This window comes from Mugil cephalus, chromosome 23 (assembly GCF_022458985.1).
Source record: "Mugil cephalus isolate CIBA_MC_2020 chromosome 23, CIBA_Mcephalus_1.1, whole genome shotgun sequence".
NCBI classification, from domain to species: domain Eukaryota; kingdom Metazoa; phylum Chordata; class Actinopteri; order Mugiliformes; family Mugilidae; genus Mugil; species Mugil cephalus.
The window spans coordinates 14,295,482-14,319,354 of NC_061792.1; the positions used below are offsets into that span (position 1 = coordinate 14,295,482).

At 44.9% G+C, this 23,873-nt stretch overlaps 2 protein-coding genes across 2 annotated transcripts in view; both read right to left on the bottom strand.

The window, feature by feature from the left end:
• ahr1b (aryl hydrocarbon receptor 1b) lies at positions 1-14,883 on the bottom strand. Its single transcript, XM_047576317.1, has 11 exons — positions 14,148-14,883; positions 13,474-13,661; positions 11,629-11,735; positions 10,162-10,251; positions 9,420-9,543; positions 8,898-9,028; positions 7,745-7,953; positions 7,539-7,648; positions 6,364-6,505; positions 4,948-6,283; positions 1-2,720 (listed from the first exon to the last, which is right to left on the bottom strand). Exons 1-11 carry the CDS (start codon positions 14,198-14,200, stop codon positions 2,562-2,564), a joined length of 2,649 nt encoding a protein of 882 aa, XP_047432273.1. The 5' UTR covers positions 14,201-14,883; the 3' UTR covers positions 1-2,561.
• A 1,442-nt stretch (positions 14,884-16,325) lies between these two features.
• The window catches only part of ahr2 (aryl hydrocarbon receptor 2), a 37,525-nt gene continuing 29,977 nt past the window's right edge, over positions 16,326-23,873 (bottom strand). Inside the window, exons 5-11 of the mRNA XM_047576316.1 lie at positions 22,950-23,064; positions 22,097-22,236; positions 21,805-22,007; positions 21,616-21,725; positions 20,946-21,087; positions 19,317-20,868; positions 16,326-19,240 (exon numbers count right to left, since the gene is read on the bottom strand). Coding sequence (XP_047432272.1) covers positions 19,154-19,240; positions 19,317-20,868; positions 20,946-21,087; positions 21,616-21,725; positions 21,805-22,007; positions 22,097-22,236; positions 22,950-23,064 — 2,349 coding nt within the window. The 3' untranslated portion in view covers positions 16,326-19,153. The remainder of the gene's footprint in view (positions 19,241-19,316; positions 20,869-20,945; positions 21,088-21,615; positions 21,726-21,804; positions 22,008-22,096; positions 22,237-22,949; positions 23,065-23,873) is intronic.

Genomic DNA, 23,873 nt, shown 5'->3' on the forward strand with positions numbered 1-23,873 from the left:
TGTGATTGCACGAAATCCTTTATTTCCAGGATCCAAGAGCACATTTCAAACACACGGCTCGAAGACAAACTGCATTTTTTTTTTTTTTGAAAAAGTTTGTTATAACATACAGAACGACTACAACCTTCAGTGATTTTTAAAAAGTAGCAAAATAAAGTCTGTGTGCCTTAAAAACAAAGAGAGTTTGGTCAAAAAATGGCTGACACCGAAAAGGAATGTAAGCGTTTCTGTAAGTCTCTGCTTACTGTTATGGCACCAAACTGTTTTGAGCTAAAGTGTCTTTAAAAATAAACGTAAAACATTAAACTTTAGGGAACGATATTCATACAACATCATAAAATGCTTCTTCTTTTTTTTTTTCTACAAGACTACTTTAAGTGCTGGAGAAAGAGTTTATAAGTGGTTTTAAAGTAGTGCTTGCAACAATAAAAACACACTATACACACACACACACTTTTTTTTTATCCTTGAAAAATGATTGTTATATATATTTTTTTTCTTTCGTACAGCATTTGATCTCACAACTGATTTTTTAAATAAGTGTTTTATAAGAAACACCGTTTTACAAAAAAGGAAATAAAATAAAAACATTAAAGAGGCAAATCTGTAAATGCATTTCATGTTGTTGTTGTTGTTGTTGTGTTGTCACCTAATGCTACCTCTGCCTTTCAAGCACCTTGTTGTGGTGAAATAAAAGCTTCACGTTAAACAGTTTCACACGAGACATTCAACAACGGAGCGACTGCAGACACACGGGTCTCATTTTGGTTTTTGAGTCTGTGCTAAATGCTAAATGCTAAATGCTAACCCCTCCCACCCTTCTTTCTTTCTTTTTTTTGTGATGCACTGAAAAAAAAAACAAATATCTTTCTCTCTTTTTGTGTGTTGATAACCTGATGATAATATAATCACTGCACATTTCTAACTAATTAAAAAGCCCAAACCTACAGTTTAAGGAAATTACAGAAATTACATGAGCAGCAAACACTCACAACACAACCAAAACACACATCAATGCAAAGAAGATATTTAAAAAAAAAAAAAAAAGGTTATAGACGTCTGAACGGTTTGTAAACAATGTGACGTTTTTTTTTTGAGGGGCGGGGCTTAACTGGAGGCAGATATCTCAAACAATAAAGCCTGAAAAGGGCAGTTAGCATGTTTCAATGGACATGTTTTGGCAAGAATGGACGAGGAAAACACATATTTTAGAGAATATATGAAAATATGATGATTCAGTGACGAGTAGCAAACGTCATAAAGCTCTGGAAACATCTCGGATTTAGCTTGTTGCCGTTTCTTTGTGTGTTCAGTTGTGTTGTGAGCGCTTGTAGCTCTAGTTTGATCGTCTTCTATCATAAACACGTACCTATCGGAGCCAGACAAACTCTCATCACGTTACAGGAACGTCTGCACACGTGTTCACGACTTATTTACTTTTACAATGAGGAGTCGTGGTTGTGTTGAGCTTTTAGTAGCAGCACGGACGTTTCCAAACGTCCACGAAAACGTCCCACCTACAGCACAATGGTTCGTTTCGGAGGTTCCAACTAATACTGCTGATCACCTTTAACATTTAAACTGTACGTCAGTACATTTTAATGGTAAATGTTAAAAGAAAACTTGTGATTTTCTTTTTCTTTGCAGCTGCAGGAAAACAGGATTTAAGAATAACTACACTGCACTTCCTCTTCTGCCTTCAGTTCTAATCAATTATTTACCATTAGACTGTTAATGGTCGGCCTTGTGTGTGTCTGTGTGTGTCTGTGTGTGTGTAAGAGCATTCAGTGATTCCTAGGCGACACGACTGCAGGAGGAAGCCAGTGTGGGTCTGACCGGCCGAGGCCGCCCAGACAAGGCATTAACCGGAGATTTCTACCCGTCTCTGGTCAGGAAACAGAAAATGCTTTTTTTTTTCGATGTTTGAGTTCAGCGCCGCTGACGGACCAATCAGATCTGCTCTGTAAGTGCACAACATCATCGTATAAACCTCAAAAACAGGCTAAAAAAAAGAAAAATGCAGCATTAAGATAAAGCTGCTTGTTCTTTCTGCAGCAGCAGGAATAAATAAAGTCCTAATTTTAACCCTCCCCGTCTGTTTGAATCTCATTTCAACAATAGAGAGAAATGCTTTTTGTTGACATGTAGAGCACCAGGACACATCTATAAGCCTACAGTCGATCTACAACTAGGGAACAAACAAACACTGATGTTTAAATACTCTGTTGGTGATTCTGTATAAACGTCTTCTGAGAAATATTCACTTTTGTTCCACCTGAATGGCACAAAATATATTTTAAAATACTGCTGACTGACTGTGGACTGAGTCTCAGATTTCTCCTGATGCAAATTTAGGCTGAAATCAAGAATGAAAATAATCGAATGGAGAGTGAATTATATACAGATCGTAAAGGGATGAGTTTTGGTTTAAGGGGCGAAGATCCAATTAGTTTCCAAGACGTGGAGATGTAACATTCTGTGATTCTTTCTGGCTATGAGATAAAAACAAATGGTATGAGAAAAAAGAGCAGCTGACGTCTTCCTCCGCGGTTTCTACCTTCTCAGAGGTAAAACCCAGATTTGTGGGGGTCCTGCAGGGCGGGGAGTCCGTTTGGGCACGAGACGGGGGCGTCTCCTGACATGACTCCGTTCCCGTTGGGCATCGCACACTTCCTGACGTACGCTGCGTTGGCGGCGGTGACGAGGCGACCGCTCTCCAGCTGTGAAAACAAACAAACAAACAAACAAACACCACCACACGGTGAGATCGAATCTAACCTGCAGCGATAAAACCAAAATACGACGCTTTAAATAATGTGCATAGAGGAAAAAATGTGCAGGACTGTGCACCTGCAACATCAGGAGCTGTAAAACTACTTTTTTTTTTGCTATTTGCTACTACGTGAAGTGTTGTCACGGAGTCACCGTTGACCCTAATCACATGAAGCAGGTCGGGTCATGCAGAAAAAACACTAGGCAGCAGATGTTTAGTGGGGAAACCTGAAGTCCTGAGAGACGCCGTGATAACAGGAGGAAGACGAGGGAGGAAGGTTTGCAGCTAGTTTCAGGTGAAACTGAGAAAATAAACTCCACTTAACGTAGATTAGATCTAAAATGTAAAGGAAAGGGGTTGTGCACGTACCTGCTGATCTATATAACACCTTCAGTCTAAAATAACTTCACTTAAACCTTTAATTCTGCTAAATCTGACACTTCTGTGTGAGTTTATCATCTGCGCTCGCTTTCACATTAGTCACAGACCGTGTGAGTAATCAGTCTTATACAGCTACAGCTGTTTAACAGGCTTTTTATTTGGGTTATAATTAGCTGCCAACAATTAATTAGTCACTTAATTATCTGACTGCTCCTAATTCTCAAATACGCTGCAGCTGTGAAGAAGAAGAAGAAGAAGAAGAAGAAGAAGAAGAAGAAGAAGAAGAAGAAGACACGGAGACGTCACCTCGGGTTCGTTTTGATTGGTTCATTTTTTTAATAAAACATCTCCTGAGAGAGCTCATGATAGGACACACACAGGAGGATGTGTTGTGTCTCCTCTGCAGCGCGTTAAGTGAAACTGTGTGTAAGGAGATGTTTAATAAATCAAACAGCAGAGCAGAGAGTAGAGCCTCCTCCTCCTCCTCCTCCTCCTCCTCCTCCATCACGCTGCGTTCACAGCATTAGGTAATGATGACAGTCAAATTGTAGGTCAGCGCCGCTCATGCTCGACTGGACAGCCTGCCAAGTATTTTTCTTTCAGCGACAGTCAGTGACCCTGAAGAATAACAGTGGAGGCTGAATGGGATGGAGGTGAATGGATGCCTGCTGGGTTTAGCCATCTCGACCTTATTCTATTCATTAGTGTGCTCCGGGCTGCTCGGGCCCGCGCTCTCATATTTCATTTTATCTCTTCTGTTATTAGTTTGTTTTTTTTTTCATTCTAAACACCAGTGATGCTCTTCAGGCTTGGAGAATCAGGGATCTGGAGCTAATGACGCAGATTTGTGAGAAGTAAAACCAGAGGTGCTTCGAAACCATAAAACCTGGCAGCGCCGATTGGAGACGTCTCTTTCACCCTGTTGCGAGTTTGCGATGGGAATTTGTGCAGACCCCTTTGTGCTCCGGCTGATTAGGGTGACATTCCCCAGCCCTCGCTCCTCCGGCATTACAGGGAAAAAAAGTTTTTAGTCGGGACTTAAAAGACAAATTCCAAAGTCTCATTAAGCAAAACAATGTCACTGGGTTGTGAGTCTAAGCTGCAACATGATCCTTAAACCTACTTCTGCACAATGAGCCATAATAAAAGTGGGAAAACAAAAAACGTATTCTGAAGTAGAAAGCCTTCACTTGACCTCACCCTGTTCTGCTCTGACCCATCTCGTCTTATTTACATGTCTGTTCGCATCACCACGGTTTGCACACCGAGCTCGGGTGAAAAGCCCCGGGTCTTTGTGTGCTGACTGGGAAAAAAAAAAATCCACTTTCATGACAGTGAAAGAGAAACAACACGGGGGCTGAAGGGGCCTTCGGCTTGTTGACGTTTTCGCCGACACACAACAAGGGCAACGCAGACTTGGAGCCTCGTCAAACGGGGAAGGAGTCGAGAGTCTGACTTCAAGACCAAACAGGTCTGAGGAGACTGGCAGCTTTGGTTGTTCTGAGACATTAAGAATGAAGAAAGAAGCGGCCTGAAAAACCCAGACGGGAATTAATTTCCAGGATGACAGTGGAGGGAGGGGACGGTATTACTCACCTACGCTTCACTAGTGTTATATGGAGATGTCAAAGCAAGAAAATAACCCTCCGACATGTGCGTTTAATGAAGCTTGATGCAGGATAATGACGCCTGGACAAAGCATAGAATCCTATTATGTTTACTTTAAGGTTTAATTTAGAATTTTCCTGGAGCTGGAGGTCGTTACAGACAGAAATAAGTAACTGGTGTCCTACCTTGCTGTGGACGGAGTCCTGAGTGCTGCTGAACATGCTGTAGGCCTCTAAGGATGGCAGGCTGTGCTGTGGCTGCGACAAACCCAGGAGCTGCTCCAACTCCAGGGCCGAGCTCTGGGAGGGACGGTGGGGTAAACACGACAGCGCTACTTGCTGGTGTTTCTGGGGGTGCAGCAGCTGGTGGGGTTGTGCGGCGGCCACCAGATTCTGGTAGTGGCAAATGTCCTGCGCGGTCCGGCCGTTCAGAGCCGCGCTACCTGAGCGAGGTGTGTTGGAGACGCTGTAATCTGAGAGGTTTGGAAAGGCCGCGCGTCCGTTTGGGACGTGGAGTCCGTTCGCGGTCGGCAGCCCGAGCTGATTCTGGAAGGACTGGGACGGGAGGTGGAGCTGCCACTGTTTGCCCGACTCCAGGGGAGCGCTGAGGTGTTTGTGTTCGCCGTTCAGACTCGTGGGTTTGAGGGCGGCGTGCGTGTCCGCGGTTGCCGCCCAGTGATTGTTGGAGGTGGGGTAAAGGTTAGAGGTGGTCACTGGTCCGGGATGTGAGGCAGATCTGATGTGTTGCTGCATCTGTTGCGACAGCTGGACGATGGGCTGCCTGTTACTTGGAGGAGGTGGAGGGACGGCAGGTGTCAAACATGCGTCCTGGGGGACGCTCTGAGCTGACGGGCGGCTTAAAGGACCCTGGTCCTCTCCTGCTGCACCACCCTCTAGAGAGTCCTGGATGTAGGAGAGGATTTCGTTGTTGGTGAGGAGGTCACTCAGCGTGGGGATGTGGTTGGCGTCCAGCTCCACCTGGATCATCCTCTCATCCAGCAGCAGCAGCTCCAGGTCCTCGGCGTTCAAGCCCAGATTCTCCAGAGCGCTGAAGAGCTCGCTGTTGGAGCAGGTTTCCTCCCCGTCCAGGGACAGAGAGTCCAGCGTGGACAGAAGTGGGTCGAAACTGGGCGTCCTGCCGTTGCTTCTCCCTGCCTCCCCGTTGGATGCGACGTGCCAGCTGTCGCCGCTCAACCAACCATCGAAACCGTCGCCTTCTCTTTGTTGCTCGCCGAACACGCCGCTGTGGTAGGACATCTTGGGCTCCGAGTCCGGCTGGCAGACGTACACGGACTCGTCCTGGCTCATCAACGCCCCCAGCAGAGACTTCGGGTCCAGGTCGTCTCCGGACCTCTTGTCCACTTTGCTTTTCTTGGACTTGCTGCTCTTGGCTTTGCCCTGGAAGGAGTCGGGGAAGCCGTGCAGCGGGAACCCGGTCTGGTAGAGAAGAGCCTCTCCGGTGGCGAAGGTGAAGGGAAGGTGCATGGATCTCTTCCTCAGGTGTTCCCCTCCTTCCTCCTCTCTGTTAGTGAACATGTTACAGAGAGAGAAATTAACACATGAACGCAGTAAAACGCTAAAGATAAACGAAGAGCCACTCACGCCAAAGGCCTCTGGGTGGCGATGATGTAGTCCGGCTTCCCGTTCTTGTAGACGAGTCGGGCGTTGGCCTGGACCCACTTCCATCGGTTGTCCTTAGTGAGCAGCCTGAACACGGTGAGGCCGCTCTCGCCCGTCTTTATCACTGGAATCACAACCAGACGACACGTTTGGAGGCTCCGTGTCTGTGCTGTTTACGCTCTGAACGCCCTGCAGCGTACACACACTCACAATGCATTTGCTCAGTGAGGCTTATGCTGCTGCTGCTGCTGGGACGGAGGCTGCACGCTGATGTTCACTTCCCCTACATGCACATGCTACAAGTTCTGTTTGCACACATTGGCGTCGCTCGACATGCATCTCCAGCGTCCTCATCCAGACATTTAACATCTGAATGCGCTGTCAATCCATCGCTGAGTCACTGTTTCGCTGCATATTTTTAGCAGTAAAAGCTACAAGCTGCTAGCCTTCAGGGCAAACTGCAATATTTATGCCTGTGTACAAACTCTCTTATCTTGAAACCGAACACAGAGTGCATCTCCAAGAGCCTATAAAGTGACTAACAGCGCATTTGTTTATTTGCTGCTAATCTTCCCGGGGTATACACATAAAATAAAAACGAATTTCACTCGATTTTACAAGAGAAAGAGGGAAAACAAAGGACAACAAAGCATGGGAACGTAATTTACTTTTATTTTGTAGAGTAACGCTATTTTATAGATTATTAAGATAACTACTGCCATCTGAGTGCATATTTTTTTAATGATGAATGAATCATTTGCAGCCCGAGCATCTAAAGAAGAAACTCTAGAGTGAGTGCATGTATTATTTTAGTTTTTATCCATCTATATTTGCGGCGTATCCTCTTCGTCGTTGCATGTTTCCAAGCGCATATGCATGTGTTTCCACTTGTGCATGCATGACTAACTGCATACAGTGCGTGTGTGTGTGTGTCTGGTAGCCGTGATGCGGGAGTTGAGGGCGCCATGGTTACCGCTAACCGGGTCATCTGGTACACGAGCTAAGTAGGACACTTGACTCTCGCTCTGAGATTTCCACCGTCGACAACAGTTTGTTTGTTTGTTTGTTTGTTTGTGTGTTTGTTTGTTTAATGCACAAACATCGTGCTGGACATGACACGGGACGAATGAGGGAATTTAGATTTAGCTGTGACTTACTTCGGACGTGGTTCTCGGCGCAGTAGAGCATGTCGGCAGCGTGGATGAACTGGTACCCGGACCCTCGCACCCTAAGCTCCGCCTCCGTGTAGCCCAGAACTATTTTACCCCTGAGCATCCAGCAAAAAAAAAAACAAACAAACAACAGAAACGGTTACAGGCCTCACATGGACCGAGCTCAGTGTCATTTCATTTAATTTACGTACTTTGCGTCACAAGCCATGGGGGTGAAGTCGAGCTTGTGTTTGGTCCTGAAGATCATGTTCCTGGTCCGGATCTCCAGGATGGCCGGAGGCTGCAGGGGCGTGGCGATGGCGAACAGGGCGAGCTGAGGCGGGCGGCTTCCCTCGCCGTCATCACACTGCTGCCGGCTCTGACCGTGCAGGAACTTCAGCCTGCCCTGGATGTTCAGAGCCTGACGGACGGGATTTGGAATTCGAAAGAAATGAGACAAGTGCTGTTTCTTCTCCCCCCTGTCGAGCCCCATCAGTTTTATTTATCCTGCCGGCTAATGCAGAGAGCAAAGCTACATCAGAGCGCGGTGTAAACACTGCGGATGAACTGGTGTCTCTGACTGAACCCCCTCCAGTTATTACACATGGCTCCGTGCAGCATTTAAGTAACATGGGACTTTTATGAGATAATAAGGCTGATTACCCTCCTCCACGCTTAAAACACAAAAACCTGAAAACTCTTTCTCCCATCTGCTGTCCTCCCCTCACCCTATGGCATCTCGTGTGAAGACTCCCTCCTCCTCCTCCTCCTCCTCCTCCTCCGTTAGCTCTGGTTAATTGACCTCGGTGGGTTTAAGAGCCTGCAGTCGTGATGTCAGGAATCTAGCCCTGAATAGCAGGAGGGATTACGAAAAACAAAGCCATAGCGACCGGTGGACAGAAGCTGAAACCTGGCTTACTGCTCACGCAAACTGGGAGGGAAGATGGAGGGATGCAGGTCCTAACCACTCACCGAGCTCTGCTGGAGATTCACAACTAAACAGAAAGTCTCCCGACCCCTGGCAGAGTCTTGCTAATAGTTTAAAAGGTTGTGGTGTCACACGTTTTCCCAACAGTATCTTATCTTTTCTCCATCTGCAGCTCATTGCCTTAGTGTGAGCAACAACAACAACAACCCCCGACCAGGCAAGTTCGCCCTCTGCTCTCATCTCCTATGGGTGGTGAGAGGATTAAGAACCTTTTCCCCACGACCCCGGGGTTCTCTTAAGGCGGATTACAGCAGTAAATAGTGGATTCTGACCGCCGAGGGACTGAGGTGGCACGCCATACCACCAACAGGCCTCGAACACATGGAGAAAACACTAACACGGGCTGAGTTTTAAAAAAAGGAAAACAAACTTCGTACCAGGAAGCCGGAGGAGTTGTCCAGCAAACAGCGGAAGCGGCAGACGAAGCCTCTCTCCAGGAAGGACGAGTTCTCGGGCGGAAGCTGGTCGGGGCTGTAGCTCACCAGGCAAGAAGAGGTGGACTCAACATCTGAGGGGACATTAAAACAAAAAAAAAACGATTTTACTACGATGTGTTGATATGAAATCAGAGCAGGACTCGCCCTAGATCTGTGTTTGTGTGTTTGTGTCTCAGCAGGTGACGCTTTACCTGTCGACTGACCCTCATCTAATCCACAACGACAAGTGTGCACAAGCTTGTGTATATATATATGTGTATTTATATATATGTGTGTGTGTGTGTACTATAACATTTAGACCACATCTCAGGAGGTTTCATTTAAAGGTCACTCCCTCTCTCTGGCCTCGACTCAGAGATAAAAATGTCTTTAAAGCTGTATTTTCTTCGATACTGTTTACTACTGATGGAGAATTTTAAAGCTGAAATGATGTGTTTAGATACACACATTCAGTAAACAGACCTGAGGAATCTGCAGAGGATCCACGGGTCGCGGGGGGGTTGAGGGCCCAGTGCAGGTTCCTCCTGAACTCCTGCTGGTCTTCAGAGTGGATCAGCTCAAACACGCTCTGGTGCATCACATCAGTCTGACGGGAAAAACAAGTCAACAACCGCATTTTAACCGCACAGTGTATGTATATAACACAGGCTGCAGCGGAGGAGGGTGGTGTGCGCTGCAGCGTGGCGGAGCAGTTTGCAGTCAGCAGGTGACCCGTTGAGGTGTGTTTGATTCTGTTTTCCTTGAAGTGGAGCCAAAAGAAATCAAGTGTCCGTGAATATTTAGTTCAAATAGTTGAAGCGGAGCCAGAGAGCTGCTGAGGCTGGTCGTCCAGACGCAGCGTGACCTGGCGGAGGACCAGCGAGGGTCAGAGCCGGGCCGCTGAGAGGAGCTCTGACAGGGGCAAGTGTTACGTGAAACGCCGTTAGCTTAGCTTAGCTTAGCTTAAACATGAGCAGAGACGCCTGCTTCATCCTCGGTTTAGGTTTGGTTTGGTAAACGAGAGGTGACGGACCTCAGGTGGACGGGGAAATGAGGGGAGAAAGGTGACGTTCACACCCCCGACCCAACAACAACAACAACAAAGGCTGTAAGGCAAATGGAAAGATGTGTTTGTGCACAGTGTGAAACCATCAGTGTGGATTTGCCTTTAACGCGAAGGTGTTTGCATTTCTTTCAACCCTCTGTTCACTGTGAGATTCACTACCTGGTGGAAGCCGAGGTAATCCTGGATGGTGTGAGAGCAGAAGAAGATGATTCCTTCGGCCGTCACGACGAGGACGAAGCCGTTCAGGGCCTGAAGGAGACAGGAAACACATTGTCTGTTGTTTACGAGAACAAAGGCTCTCGAATGAAGAAGAGGAGGAGGAGGAGACGAGTGAGGATAAAAGCCACGGGAAACTAAAAATACAGATATGAGACTTCTCCCCCGGGCGGAGACGAGAGGAGAGGCTGGAGCCGAGTGGACGTCAGCTCAAAGAGGAGGAGGAGGAGGAGGAGGAGAAGAAGGAGGTCACTGCTACTGCTGGATGACTAACACCTCCTCCTCCTCCTCGTCTTCCTCAGGCCTCGGGGCTCTGTGAGGAGGTGATGACACTGGAGAAGAGAGTTGCCACCATCGTCCTCGGCCGATGAGGAGGACGATGATGATGTTTCCGACCTTTATGAGAAAACAGTCTTTATCTGAGGAGACGCGCGTCCTCATACACTCGTCCTCGAGTCCATATGTAGCTTTAAAACCCTCTTTCACGGCTCCTCTCAGCTGCTGAATAATTGACGGTCTCGCTGGAAATAAAACCTTCATCCACTGCTTCATTATAATTAGCTGAGCTCGACACAACGTTTCCATTTAAAGAAGCTTAAAATGTAAAAGCATTATATTCATTTTCAATTTTCTTATTTGTGAAGCTTGGAGCTCAGTGACCCCACCCAGACATGATGAGTGCAGCACAAACATGCCTGGTGATAAATATTTACTGTGGATTCATCTGTCTGCAGAAAACATCAGAGGCAGAGAGAGGGGATGTTTGTTGTCTCTGGGAGCGTGTTTCCTGAAAGACGACAACCCAATGATGGCAAACACTCCCAGAAAAACACCTCCGTGTCTGCGTTCTGCCTCCGAGTTCATCGTAAAAGGAGGATTTTAAAGTTTGAGGCATCGTCACACACGATCAATCAGTACCCAGTCATCAGTCTGTGTGCGTTTGAAATGTGTTTAAGATTTAGTCCCCTCACTTCAATAATAAATGTGTCCACCGGCTCTGTATAATTCATGGACCAGTGTCTGTAAAGGAACAGAGAAGAAGAAGAAGCTGCCGCCCTCCTCTCTGTCGTCGTGAGCCATCAGCTCCTCTGGGATCAATACATTCATCAATAACCTGTCTCAGGAACTCACTGTCAACAAGTGAGCTTCACCCTGCAGCGATTTGAACATCTAGAAACCATAAAAAAGACGGAAGTCGTGTTCAGTTGGAAAATGGCCGACTGCTGCGTTCGACTCTGACGTCTCTTCTGCGAGTCCAGGAAAACATTTCTCCTCGCGTCCTGCTGTGCAGAAGGTTGCAACCGACCGACAACAGCGTGCAGACGCTCTGCATGATGCACGGGAAAAAAAATGTTGTGTGCACGTACGAGCAAAGAAAGAAGAAGGAGGAGGAGGAGGTTTGTGACTAACCTGCAGCAGCAGCTCGCCCTCAGATATTCGCCCGTCCGCCGTCTTGCTGCCACCTTTGTGATCACTACTCTTGCTTATGCCGTTAGACAGCTGGTTCTTCAAAGCCACTTAAGAAACAGAGAGGATACGTTGATTAGAACACAAACAGAATCCGGCTCTGAAATGTTGTTTTGGCCTCGAATATCCTGAAATAAAACAGAAGGTTGAGTTATTTCGTGTGCTTGACTTAGTCCTTTGAGGCGAAGGTGAGAGGAGGGAAAAAGGAGAGTTAGGAGTTTCCTGTGCAGCCTGATAGATAAAGAGGGTCAAAGGGTGAGATGTGACCCCCCCCGGGACAAAAACGCAGTGTAGCTCTGACCCTGAGGGAGAAAACTCTAAGTGTGGATGGAGTCTGACGGAGACAAAGAGCCTTTCTGGAGCAGCAGAGGAGACGTTAATGGAAGAGGAAGTGTCTGATCACGACCCAATTTCCCCACAGGGATCAATAAAGATCCATGAATAGAGACGCGACCCCAAATCTTTGCAGAGAGAATTGAATGAATCCAGTCACTGAAACCACGGTGAAGAAGACGGAGTTAAAGCAGAGGAGACCACTCGTCCTGTGTTTGCAGGATGTGTGACCAACATTAATATTTCACAAGGTCGAGCGCGTCCCAGATGACGACGTGGGCAAAAACAGAGGGCGCTGTCTGCAAACTGGGGATGTGTTTGTGGGTGTTGGGCTTAAAGGCATTTGGGTTAAATATTTATGAAGAACCTTCAAGCACTTTGACACCAGTCCAGCCACTAAATCCCGAACTCTCAGCAACGTAAACAAGCAAACGGAGGAAACATGACGACCTGTAGAGACAATGTCACAATCTGAGACTTTGAGGGGGAAAGTCAGGCTTCTGTTTTTATCGACTCGTGTGAGGATTTTTATTTTAGAAGACGTGGGAAGTGGATTATCCCTTCGTGTTTTCCCCCCCTCCGAGGCTTTTCGTCTCCGCTGTAACGCGGGCGTCTCCTCAGACCTACATTTCTGTAGCATCTGAGACTTTGAGACAAGAGGGGTCGTCTCGTGGCCACGGGGCGAAAGAAAAGGGATGTGACCTAAAATAGGTTTGTGTCGTATTAAGATATTAGTATCGGACGGGGTCGTCCAGGGTTCAGGCCCTGAGGTGGAGATGGGTCTGATTGACGGGTTTAGAGATAAAAACAATATGAATGTGCAGCTGAGATCACACAAGAGTAAAAATATGCGTATTTAACCAAAGAAAAATGGGAAAAAAAGGCTTGAAAACAACATATATTCACATGTTCAATCTGCTTTAAATAGCAAATCTGTGAACACAGTGGAGAGGAGACCACCAAGGCACATCTCTACGCCCCCTAAGCCTCCTAACTCCTCGACAAAGCCGATCCTCCCCTTCTTAAACAGGGAGAGGCCAAACCCAGAGGTCACCACCTCCAAACCGAAGCTAGAACAAACACCGGCTTCTCTCCGGCGAATGGACGATTTCAGGCTGAATTATTAACCGCGAGCAGAACAGAAATCCATATAAATCAAAACAGGAACATGTGGAAAGAACATTTCACTTTGTTTTGCTCCTTAAATCCCAACAAACACCCCTTTTCTCAACCTTCCCGTTCAGTTTGTCCTTGAGAAACTCCGTCTGCCCTTATTAACGTCTCCTACTGTCCTATTCCTGCATGTTTTTTTCATCCTCTGTGTCTTCGGGTCCTTTCCGAGGTGTGAAAAGCTGCTGCAGCGTTTACGTGGACGAAGGACTCAACGTCCCACTTCTTTTCCACCTTTAAACCGAGCGGCTGACTGAGGTTTTGTCCAACGGGAGCGTTTCCTACCTGAGAAGAAGCTCTTGGTGCGGAGGTAGCTGACGCTGAGCCTCAGGATGGACAGTTTGTCCAGGCTGGAGATGACGTCTTCGGGGAAGGGCAGCAGGCTGGCCAGGCGGTCCAGCTCCGAGTTCAGGCGGTCGCGGTGGCGTTTGGACGGGTTGGACTTGGTGCTTTCGACCGGCGTCACTTTGATGCTGAAAAAGACAAATTATAACTTGGTATAAAAAGGTTTATTCTGGGTTTACATTGTCCGAACAGATTGAAATACTGATAAATAATAAATCAGTCAGACAAAAGCAGCAGATTCTCATATTTTTGTCATTAATATTTGATCGAAACAGCTGAAATCTGCACAATCCTCAAAATAAACATCTAAATCTTCTATATAAACATTTGCTTTCCCCACATTTCCATGATTCAGACATGAATTCTACTTTTATCCATTGATATATCGCTTACAAATGAACATATATTGACATTAAGAACCAATATTAGTTAAATGAACCTAGTATGTCAAACAGTGATGTCAAAAATGATTTTTATTCATTTTTAATGCTGCTTTTGGGTTGAAAATCTCAAAAATACCTTCCAACCCACCACATTTACGTACTTACATGCTCTATAATTGTGCTAAACATAGTTATCAACCTTAAATAATGTTAATTAAAGCAGTTTTTTACCCCTTCTGGGCCGGTTTTCTCCGTTTCCGTCCAGCGTACATGTTGTTGCTCATCTATCGCCGCTCACAGTGAAGCTGGGGGAAATCCATCAACTTGTGCAAACTGTAAAAATCGTCTTTTTTTTTTTTTTTTCTCCACTGGCTGCGTCAGGAAGCTAAGTGCAACACCAGCGATGTCAAACTCATTGTAGTTCAGGGGCCAAATTTGATCTGAAGGGAGGCGAACCAGTAAGATAATAACTTAAAAGCAACTACAACTCGTGCAACCAGTGCAAAGAAGAATAATTAAATTAAATTATTGAAAAAATACAGTCTTGTACGTAAGTTTCACACTTTGCAAATGCGGCCAGATTAGACCCTCTTGGGGCCGCTTTTGGTCCGCGCGCCGCAGGTTTACGCGTTATAAGCTCTAAACGGAAAGCATCCCGAAAAAAAAATGTAATTCAATTGTTATTATTTTTTTAATTATGGGTAATAAGATGACAAAAACTACAGAGATTAAGATGGATAATGTCACCGCTTTAAACTCGGGGTAAAACTGTTATGGATATAAAAGTGCCGGTTGTCTGTTATCCCTTCCATAGCGCTCCTCCTCTGGCGCATCAAATCCCAATAAAAAAACGATTAAACTTCACATCCTGAGAGAAAATCCGCCACCAATATATATATATAAAGAAAAGGAAAAAGGTAAAACAGAGAAACTGAGGTTGTATTCCTTCCTTCCTTCCTCTGCGCTCCCGTCCTCTCCGCTCCGAGTCTCTGTCGCTCTGCATCACCAGAGCGCGCTCCGCGGGCACTGATTTGACGCCGAGAGCGCGCAGGGACGCAAGAAATAACAGTCAAACTTTTAATTTTAATTTAATATTAATATTAACTACTATATACACGTACAGCGTATATTTACATTTTTATTAAATACTGTATTTTGTATGTTTACCTTTTTATCATAACTAAAACTTCTTGTCCCTCTCCGTTACTAGAACGCGCTTCCCTGACACCAGGAGCGCGCATCGGGTCAAAGGTCACACAGGAAATAACGGTCGAACATAGATATATTACGTTTAATTATAATTACTATTATTACTAATAAATATACACACATTTAGTTGCATTTTATATACAGTAGTTCAGTAATTTACATTTTTATCATAGCTAAAAAAAAATACCTGTAATCACGTCGACCACTTTTTTTTAACTCTTAAACATTCAAAAGTTTTTTTTTATTTTACATCTAGACAAGCATATTTCTATATATTTTTTATGTAGCAAGACTCATAAAACTAAAAAAATAAAAAAAATACCTGTAATCATCCACTAGCTCACTGTGGCTAGCTGTTAGCTTGCTTTCGATAGCATTTTTTTAAACCTTTAAACACTCGGACGGATTCTTTTATTTATTCATTTACTTAACAGCAAGGCAAACATATTCCGTAAATATTTTTCTCTTACACGACTAAAATATAATTTAAAAAAAAAAAAATACCTGTAATCGTCCACTGCGACCACTAGCTCACTGTGGCTAGCTGTTAGCTTGCCCTAGACAGAAATATATATTTTTTTTAACCCTTAAACACTCAGAAGGATACTTTTATTCATTTATTTTTTATTTTACAGCTAGACAAGCATATTCTGCATATTCTGTATATTGTTTTCTTGAACAAGACTAAAATAAAACTTCAATAATAAAAAAAATAAATAAATACCTGTAATCGTCCAGTTCGGCCGCTAGCTCACTGTGGCTAGCTGTTAGCTTGCGCTAGACAGAAAGAGGGATTCTTTAATTTTTTTTACTTTACAGCTCGACAAACATATTCTGTATTTGCATTATATACATTTAAAATGATGTCCATCTTTACCAACTGGAGCATCAAATCAGAGCTGTATGTTTTTAAATAGATTTTTACTTTAATTTACATTTACTTACAAAAAAAAAGTATAAATTTGTTTTTTTCAGCAGTTTACAGCATTTGCTGTCACTTTCCGACCACTGCAAGAACAGAGTTACGTTGACACCTAGTGGACACTGGAAACCATTACACTGATCAGAACTATGAAAATTAAGACAAATATTACCTTAAAAAAATAAAATAAATAGAGAATAAACGTAATAATGATAATAAAAAGAAAATGATTTGATAGGAGTGGGAGTAAAAAAATGAAATCCAATGATTCAAACCACTCCAGTGATCAGATCGCCGGTTTATTACGGTGAGCATGTAAAGATTGACAGAAACACTCATACACAGTTAAAGGCAAAATATTTTTGAAACAAATCCACAAGATATAGTAACGTTTAAAAGCTACAAAAAAAAAATAAAGAAAAAAAAAACAATCTCATTACAAGGGATTATAAATGTGTATGCTGTGCAGAAAATGTACAAAAACAGATAGGTGTGAGTCAGGTTAAAGCAATATTAAAATACATAATATATGACAATATGTATGATGAAAAAGACAAATATATATATTTATATACAGTTACACAAAGATACTGCATTTAGGAGCCTTGGTCTCCTCGGGGGGTTAAAAATAAAAGTATAATAAGGCTTTTTTCTTTTTTTAAATTGAGGAGCAAGCAACATTTATATTCTTTAAGTGGAGAATACTTTGTTAAGGCTGACTGAGAACAGATTTAAAAAGGCAGAAGAAGAAGAAGAAGAAGAAGAAGAAGTACTGCGAAAAACCATTAGAAAACGCTTCATTTTCTACTGAGTCTCCATCCATACTTTTGGTTTTATTTGTGACTGAGCTGTAGCTCGGTTTAGACGATTCGTTATCTGAAGCTTTGTCATTTAAAATGCAATAAATTACCCTGTTTTTAATTATCTTTTATTTACAACAAAGACCAAAGGCCGATTATTAGCCTTTTTTTACTCGTAATTGTTGTGAAAAAATAGCTAAAGCAAGAGTAAAACACAACATAGTGATTTACTACATTACCCAGAATGCCTCTTTGTGGTAGTGTCAATTTCTGGCCAATGAATATCCTTCTAGTCAACATCCGAGCTGAGCTTTGACTACAAAAACTCACACTTTTTGAATAATTTGAGGCTAAATGATGTTAACGTCATTCAGAAACTTTACAGGACAGAATCTGGACGTCGACGTGAAAAATATTTACAAGTCAGAATCGGACACGTCCCACAGAAACTCGTCTGTGAATAATTAGTTAAATTGGCAACTACAATCATTCTGGTCTGTTTCCTGCTTTTTTAATTTGTACAAATTTGGCTCCATTTCCATAAAACTCACAGAAACGTCCACGAGGAAGCAGACAGCAGGTCTGAGTTCTGGTTCGTCCCTTTGGTATCCTTGACAGATGGCTTTTAATGAGATTTGTTTTTTTGGTATTTAAGTCAAGTATTCAAAATGTGTTGCTCGGTAAGAAAAAGATTTTTTTAAAAAGTACAGAAGTGCTGATTATTTGGACAAGGATCCGACGTGACGGCTCAGTTCGGGGCTGAAGCGACTGCTTTCTTTTCAAGTGCTGCTTCGTTTTAACAGACGGTCAATTAAAAAGGCACTTAAACATGACCCCCCCCACACACACACACACACACACAACCCCCATTATTTCATTATTTATTCCTCTTTTAAAATATACAATAGCTGCCTTTAACTTGTTTTACTTCTGCGTTTCGCTGGCGGACGGGCCGAGCAAGAAACGTCGATAACTAGGACAGGAACAGGAAAGAAGAGGAGGACGGAAGTTACTGATAAACATCCTCGTCGATTTGAATGTTAAAATGTAAAATAAAATCCTGAAGGCAACGCTCAGCTTTGAGTCTGAAGCATAAATATACTGTTGACGTTCCAATATCTGTTGATGTGGTGTAATGTGGGAATCTTTGGTGAGTCAAAGACTTTAAAGAACAAGTGCAAAAAAATAAAAAAAATAAAAAAATAACAATAATAATGGCTTGGTGACGATAAGGTTGAGCTTTGGTTTTTTAAGTTGCAGTCGATTGTCCCTTTAAGGTTTCTGTCGGTTTAAGGCACCGTCTCCTAACAAACACAGAAGAGAAAGACAAACCTGGCTCAGTGACAAAGCTTTAAAATATATAAACAAGCAGCTGTTTTCACTGAATCCCACAAACTCATCTGTTAGTAGGATGAGGCTGTGGCTCTTGTTGTGCGTTTTATTTATTTATTTATGTTAAATCTTTTTCTTTTTTTTTTTTTTATACAATGTCTGCCTCAGTGGGACAGCGAAGAGTTGACGTGAACCTAATCCAGGGGATTTATTTCATCCTTCTGAGCGTTTTTCAGAGTAGATTCCTCTCAGCTCACTTCTCAGAGCCGGCGTGTTTGTTTTGTTTGTGGTTAGGGCCAAAAAAAAAATAAAAAAATAAAAAGATGAGGAGGATGATGGAGGAATATGACCAAACCAAACAGTCGGTCGTTGTAGTTTTTCTTCGTTTTGCCTGGCCGCATCAAAATGAAGCACTTGAACGCACCACAGAGACTAAAGCCAGCGACGAGTTCACGCCAGCAGGTGGCAGTAGCCTGTAATCATCGTTCATGATGGAGAAAACAGGAAGAGCAAGAACCCGACTGATTAACTGATTAATTGATCCCTCTACTCTTTCTAATTAATGTTCTGAAATTAAAAGCAAGTAAAGACAATGAATCTTTTTCCATTGATCAAGCTGTTGAGAAAAAAAAGGGACGAAGCTGTTTGATCGCTGCCATCATCATGACAGTTTTACACAAAGATATTTTTTTTTGTTGTTGTTTTTTTGTTTTTTTTTTTTGGTACAATCCAACCAGCTCCGAGAGAGGAATTCCTTTGACTGACGTCCAAATGTCCCGCTGAGACCAAACCTCCAGCTTCCATCGTCGGCGCTTATAAATCCAGAGGAGAATCGTCCTGTTTTTCTTTCGCCTCCTGGTGATTTTCTTTCCCAAACACATTCCTGCTCTTCAGTCCGCTCCACTTTCATTTTCTAGAGACAGGAGTCTTTAGTTTCTTTCCCTCCGTCGTCCAGACGTCACAGCGGCTGTTTCCTATTTGTTCTCTGAGTAGCATGTGTTCCCGTTGGGCAGCGAGGAGAAGGAGAAGCCTCCGTTTCCGACCACTGGATGGTTGTTGATCTGGGAAAAGACGGAACAACAAATTACGAGGGTTCGTGTTAAACGGATTCTACTAAAGCTCTGAAGCTCAGTTTACCTGCGTCTGTTCGCTGAAGGTCAGATACGGCTGCGGTTGAACCAGGAGCCCGTTGGAGTTCAGACCGGCAGCCAGTTGGCAGGACAGCGCCGCGTCGTCAGGTACTGAACCGCCTCCAGGCAGAGTTTGGTAGAAGCAGGCGGACTTGGAGGGGACGGGGTTGGGGGTGTTGTTTATTCTGGCCTGGTTGTGGTGAATCCCGTTGAGAGGCGCCGATGCCGGGGCTGCGTTTCTGTACATGCAGCTTCTAGAAGGAGGCGGATGCTGGACGTCCTGATGGACGGGGACCGGAGCGCCGGCGGACATGGGAGTCCTGAACGTCGACGGCCTGCTTTGAAACCCTCCTATGGGGTTGAGGCAGGGGGACATCTGCTGGTGGCCGGGGGTGATGAGCTGCTGCTGCTGCTGCTGCTGCTGAGGCTCCAGAGACCAGGACTGTCTCTGCAGAGAGAAGTGACCCTGCAAGCAGCTGGACGAGCTCGGATCGGCAGGAAAACCCGGCTTCTGGTTTGAAATATTTGGGGCGAATGTCTCTACAAAGCTGTCCGCTGGGTTGGGGTTGGACACCGGGGGGCTCCACTGGTTGCCCTGGAAGTTAAACACCTGATTTAATTGTCTCTCTGAGCTTTGGTCTGGGACGGGCTGGTTCACCGCCCTCGTCTGAAAATGGTTCGGGTGGCTGTTTGGAATTTGTCTGAACGAGAACGTCCCCGGGTCGCTGACCTGAGACGCTCTCAGCTGATTCTGTGCTTGAGGACAAGAGTCTGACAGGGAGGGGTTAAAGGTCACCGGGCTGGGACCGTTCAACCCGGAGGAGTTTAACTGAGGGTTAAAGCCCGTGTGGCTCAGTCTCATGGTTCCTCCGTTGGGTATCACCTGGTTCTGTGGCTCCAGGGACCAGCTGAAGTTCTGCTCCCCTCCTCGGTCCAGATCCTGGGCCTGGAGGTCCAAAGGCGAGAGGCAGGGGGGGGCGGCATCCAGCTGATCGGGCAGCTGGAGGCCGCCCTCCTTCTGCAGCTGCTCCTCCACGTACATCAGGATGTCGTTGTTGATGATGTCGTTGAGGTCGTCGCTGAACTCGCTGCTGTTGAAGTTCATCTTCAGGAGGGTGGTCTCCCAGCTCTTCAGCTCGTCAGGCCCCACGTCCAGGGTCTCGACGAGGTCGCTGTCCCCCAGGATCTCCTGCAGGGTCTCCATCATGTCCTGGACCGTGGCCTCCGTCTTCATCAGGCCTCCGATGGCCGGCTTGGGCGTGGGCTCTACGGGGACGTTGACGGTGGCGTGCGTGTCCTTGAAGGCGACGTCGTTGAGCGAGCTGAAGGTGTTGTGTTCACAGTAGATGGACTGGTCCTGGCTCAGCATGCAGCCCAGGATGGAGTCGCGGCTGACGGAGTCGTCCGAGTAGCCCTCCACCTTCCTCTGCTTGGGGGCGGAGCACGGGTCGGGGACGTCGACGGTCGGGGTCGTGTCGTACAGCAGAGCCTCTCCGGTGGTGAAGTTGAACGGCAGCTGCAGACGCCTGAGACGAAGCTGCTCTTCTCCTTCTTCGTTTCTGTGGATAAACAGTGTGTTGAGTCGCTACAGGTACTAAAATAATCTCAACGAATCGACTCGGAGGCATCGACTCACGTCAGAGCTCTCTGCCGCGCCACGATGAAGTCCGGCTTCCCTCCTTTGAAGACCAGCCTGGCGTTGGCCTGGACCCAGACCCACGTCCGGTTTTTGGTGAGCAGCCTGAAGACGGTGAATCCGCTGTCACCGGTTTTTATCACTGGATGAGACGCAGACAGAGGCAGAGTTAGACCAGCAGACACGGCAAGAGGATTTATTCTCATATTTTTCTCATATTTTTTGGGACATTTTTTCAGACAGATCTTTAAAAATACTTTATACTAATTTTTTTTATTTTATTTTTCCAATTTTATAGAAACTTTTCTATTTATTTTAGACAATTTTTTGGTATATTTATCAATATTTCTGTATTATTATGTTTTAAACAACTAAACGGATTTTTAGTTTAATTTATATATATATATTAAACTTTTGTTTGCTTTTGTATATGAATATTTTAAAGCTCATTTTATTATTTTATTATTTTTACTTTCTAAAACCTTGATTTTCACATTTTCTTCTTCAACATTTTTTATTTATTATTATTACTGATATTTTATTTTGTTTTGGCTTGTATTTATCAAATTTTCTAATATTTAATCATTTTTTTTCAAATTTTATTTCTATAAAATGTATAGTTTAGGGATATAAGATTTTTCCTGTAGATCCCTGACAGGCTGTGACTTACTTCTGATGTGGTTTTCAGCACAGTACATCATGTCAGCAGCGTGGATGAAGTGGTAGCCGGAGCCTTTCATGCAGAGCTCCGCTTCACTGTAACCCAGGACGACCTTCCCCCTGCGAACAAACCAACCTTCGCATCAGAGGCTCCTTCACACGACCCAAGATTCCCCAGATCCTTTTGCCGTGTGTCTACCTGGTGTCGATGCCCATGGGCGTGAAGTCCAGCTTGTGTTTGGTCTGGAAGATGAGCGTCTTGGTGCGGATCTCCAGGATGGACGGCGACTGTAGCGGCGTGGCGATGGCGAACAGAGCCAGCTGTGGGGGCACCAGAGTCCCGTCCTCCGACACCCGGTTCTGACCGTGGAGGAACTTCAGCCGGCCGTGGAAGTTCAGGGCCTGAGGATGGAGACACGCGACAACTTAAACCTCCGACTCTGAGACCGATGAAGTGACGATACACGATCGCACGCGGAGTCGTGAGTTACCAGGAAGCCGGAGGAGTTGTCGAGCAGGCAGCGGAAACGGCAGCAGAAGTTTCTCTCCAGGAAGGACGAGTTTTCTGGAGGGATCGCCTGCGGGTCGTAGTTCACCACGTTGGTGCTGATATCAGCGCTGTTCTGCTCACCTGCAGCAACAACACGATATTCGCCACTGAACAATAATCTACTAGGAAATGATCCTCAATTAAAAGTCGAAGAAGAAGAAGAAGTTCTTTAATCTTTCTGGTTGTCTTGTGTCAGTTTTGCATCTGTTTGTGTCTTAAAGAGGTTAAAACCGACGAGAAATACACAAAAAATGCATCAACAATGATTCTATACTAATACTAACAACGAAGAAATAAAAAATTTACCACAAACTATGTCAAAGAGAACAAAAAACAAATACTGAAACATGCACAAAACTGACCCAAAACAACCACAGACGGATGCTAAATGCTAAGTTGAACGTCTGGAAGAAAAAGTAGTTCACTAAACAATATTCTACTAGGAAATGACTGGTCAAAGATCCTCAATTAAAAGTCGAAGAAGAAGAAGAAGTTCTATACGATTAACTTAATGTAACGACAGATTTCTAATGTCTTTTGTTTGTTGTCTTGTGTCAGTTTTGCATCTCTTTCTGCCTTAAAGAGGTTAAAAATGACAAAAACATACACAAAAATGCATCAAAAATGACTCCTAATACTTAAAACATGCACAAAACTGACCCAACACAACCGCAGATGGATGTCAATGAGGGAAAACTAGCGAAGGAGGACGTACACAGAGACAAAGTGTCTCGTGTCTGATTGTGGATTCGTTTCTCTCTCTGCAGGAACTGTTTCTTATCACTATGACTTACTTGGACTGGCGCTGCCGTCGTAGTTCGGGTTGAGAGAGAAGTGCAGCTGCCGCCTGAAAAGAGCTCGGTCGTCTGTGTGGATCAGCTCGAAGACGCTCTGGTGGACGACGTCCGACTTGAAACGAGACAAACGAGTTCATGATTTATTTACTTTTTAAGAGACTTTTTTTTTTTTTTACTCTTTCACTCAGTTTGGCCAAGACTGATTTATGTGACGGGTATGAACTCATGCATCCACAGTACATATGTGTCAGGACAGGGAAAGGCTCTGGCCGTCCTCCAGCTCCGTCCTCAGTCCAGTGTTTGTACTGGCGAGCTGCGTTCGAGCCCGATGATGCAGGTGTAAACACACACTCGGTGAGAAACAATGCTCTCGGCCCTGACACGCCGTCGGCTCGACTCCTGGCTGGAAACAGAGACGCCGTTGTGCTAAAAGGCCGAGGTGCTGAGCGAACCACACCTCCGGGCCTCTTTCTGTTACTCAACCGTCGACAAACAAAGCCCACACAAAACCCTCCTTTGTGAGCGCCGCTGAAAAATGGCTTCAAAATGCTCCTCGAGGTTCTGTTGCTTTGAAAGACGTGAGGGTTTGTGAGGGGGTTTCAAACCAATGTGAAATGTTCAACATCCAGTTTCCTTCCCCCTCTATAAGTACACTTTAATGGTGGCAAATCGTCAAAGCAGCTGGTGAATTTTGGGCTTTTAAACCGCGGTTTCGTGTCCTGATTAGCGTCCTCACATCAGACTGTGTTTACCGCCCTCTCCCAGACAGCAGACATCTTTAACCCCGGTCTAAACGGATGTGTTTACAAGTCAAGAGTTCACAGCCAACAAAGCTGCACAGTTGTCTGGGTGTCTGTCTTTACCGAGGTGCTGGAGAAGCTTTAAAATAATTTAATTAGCCTTTACGTCGGTGAACTACAG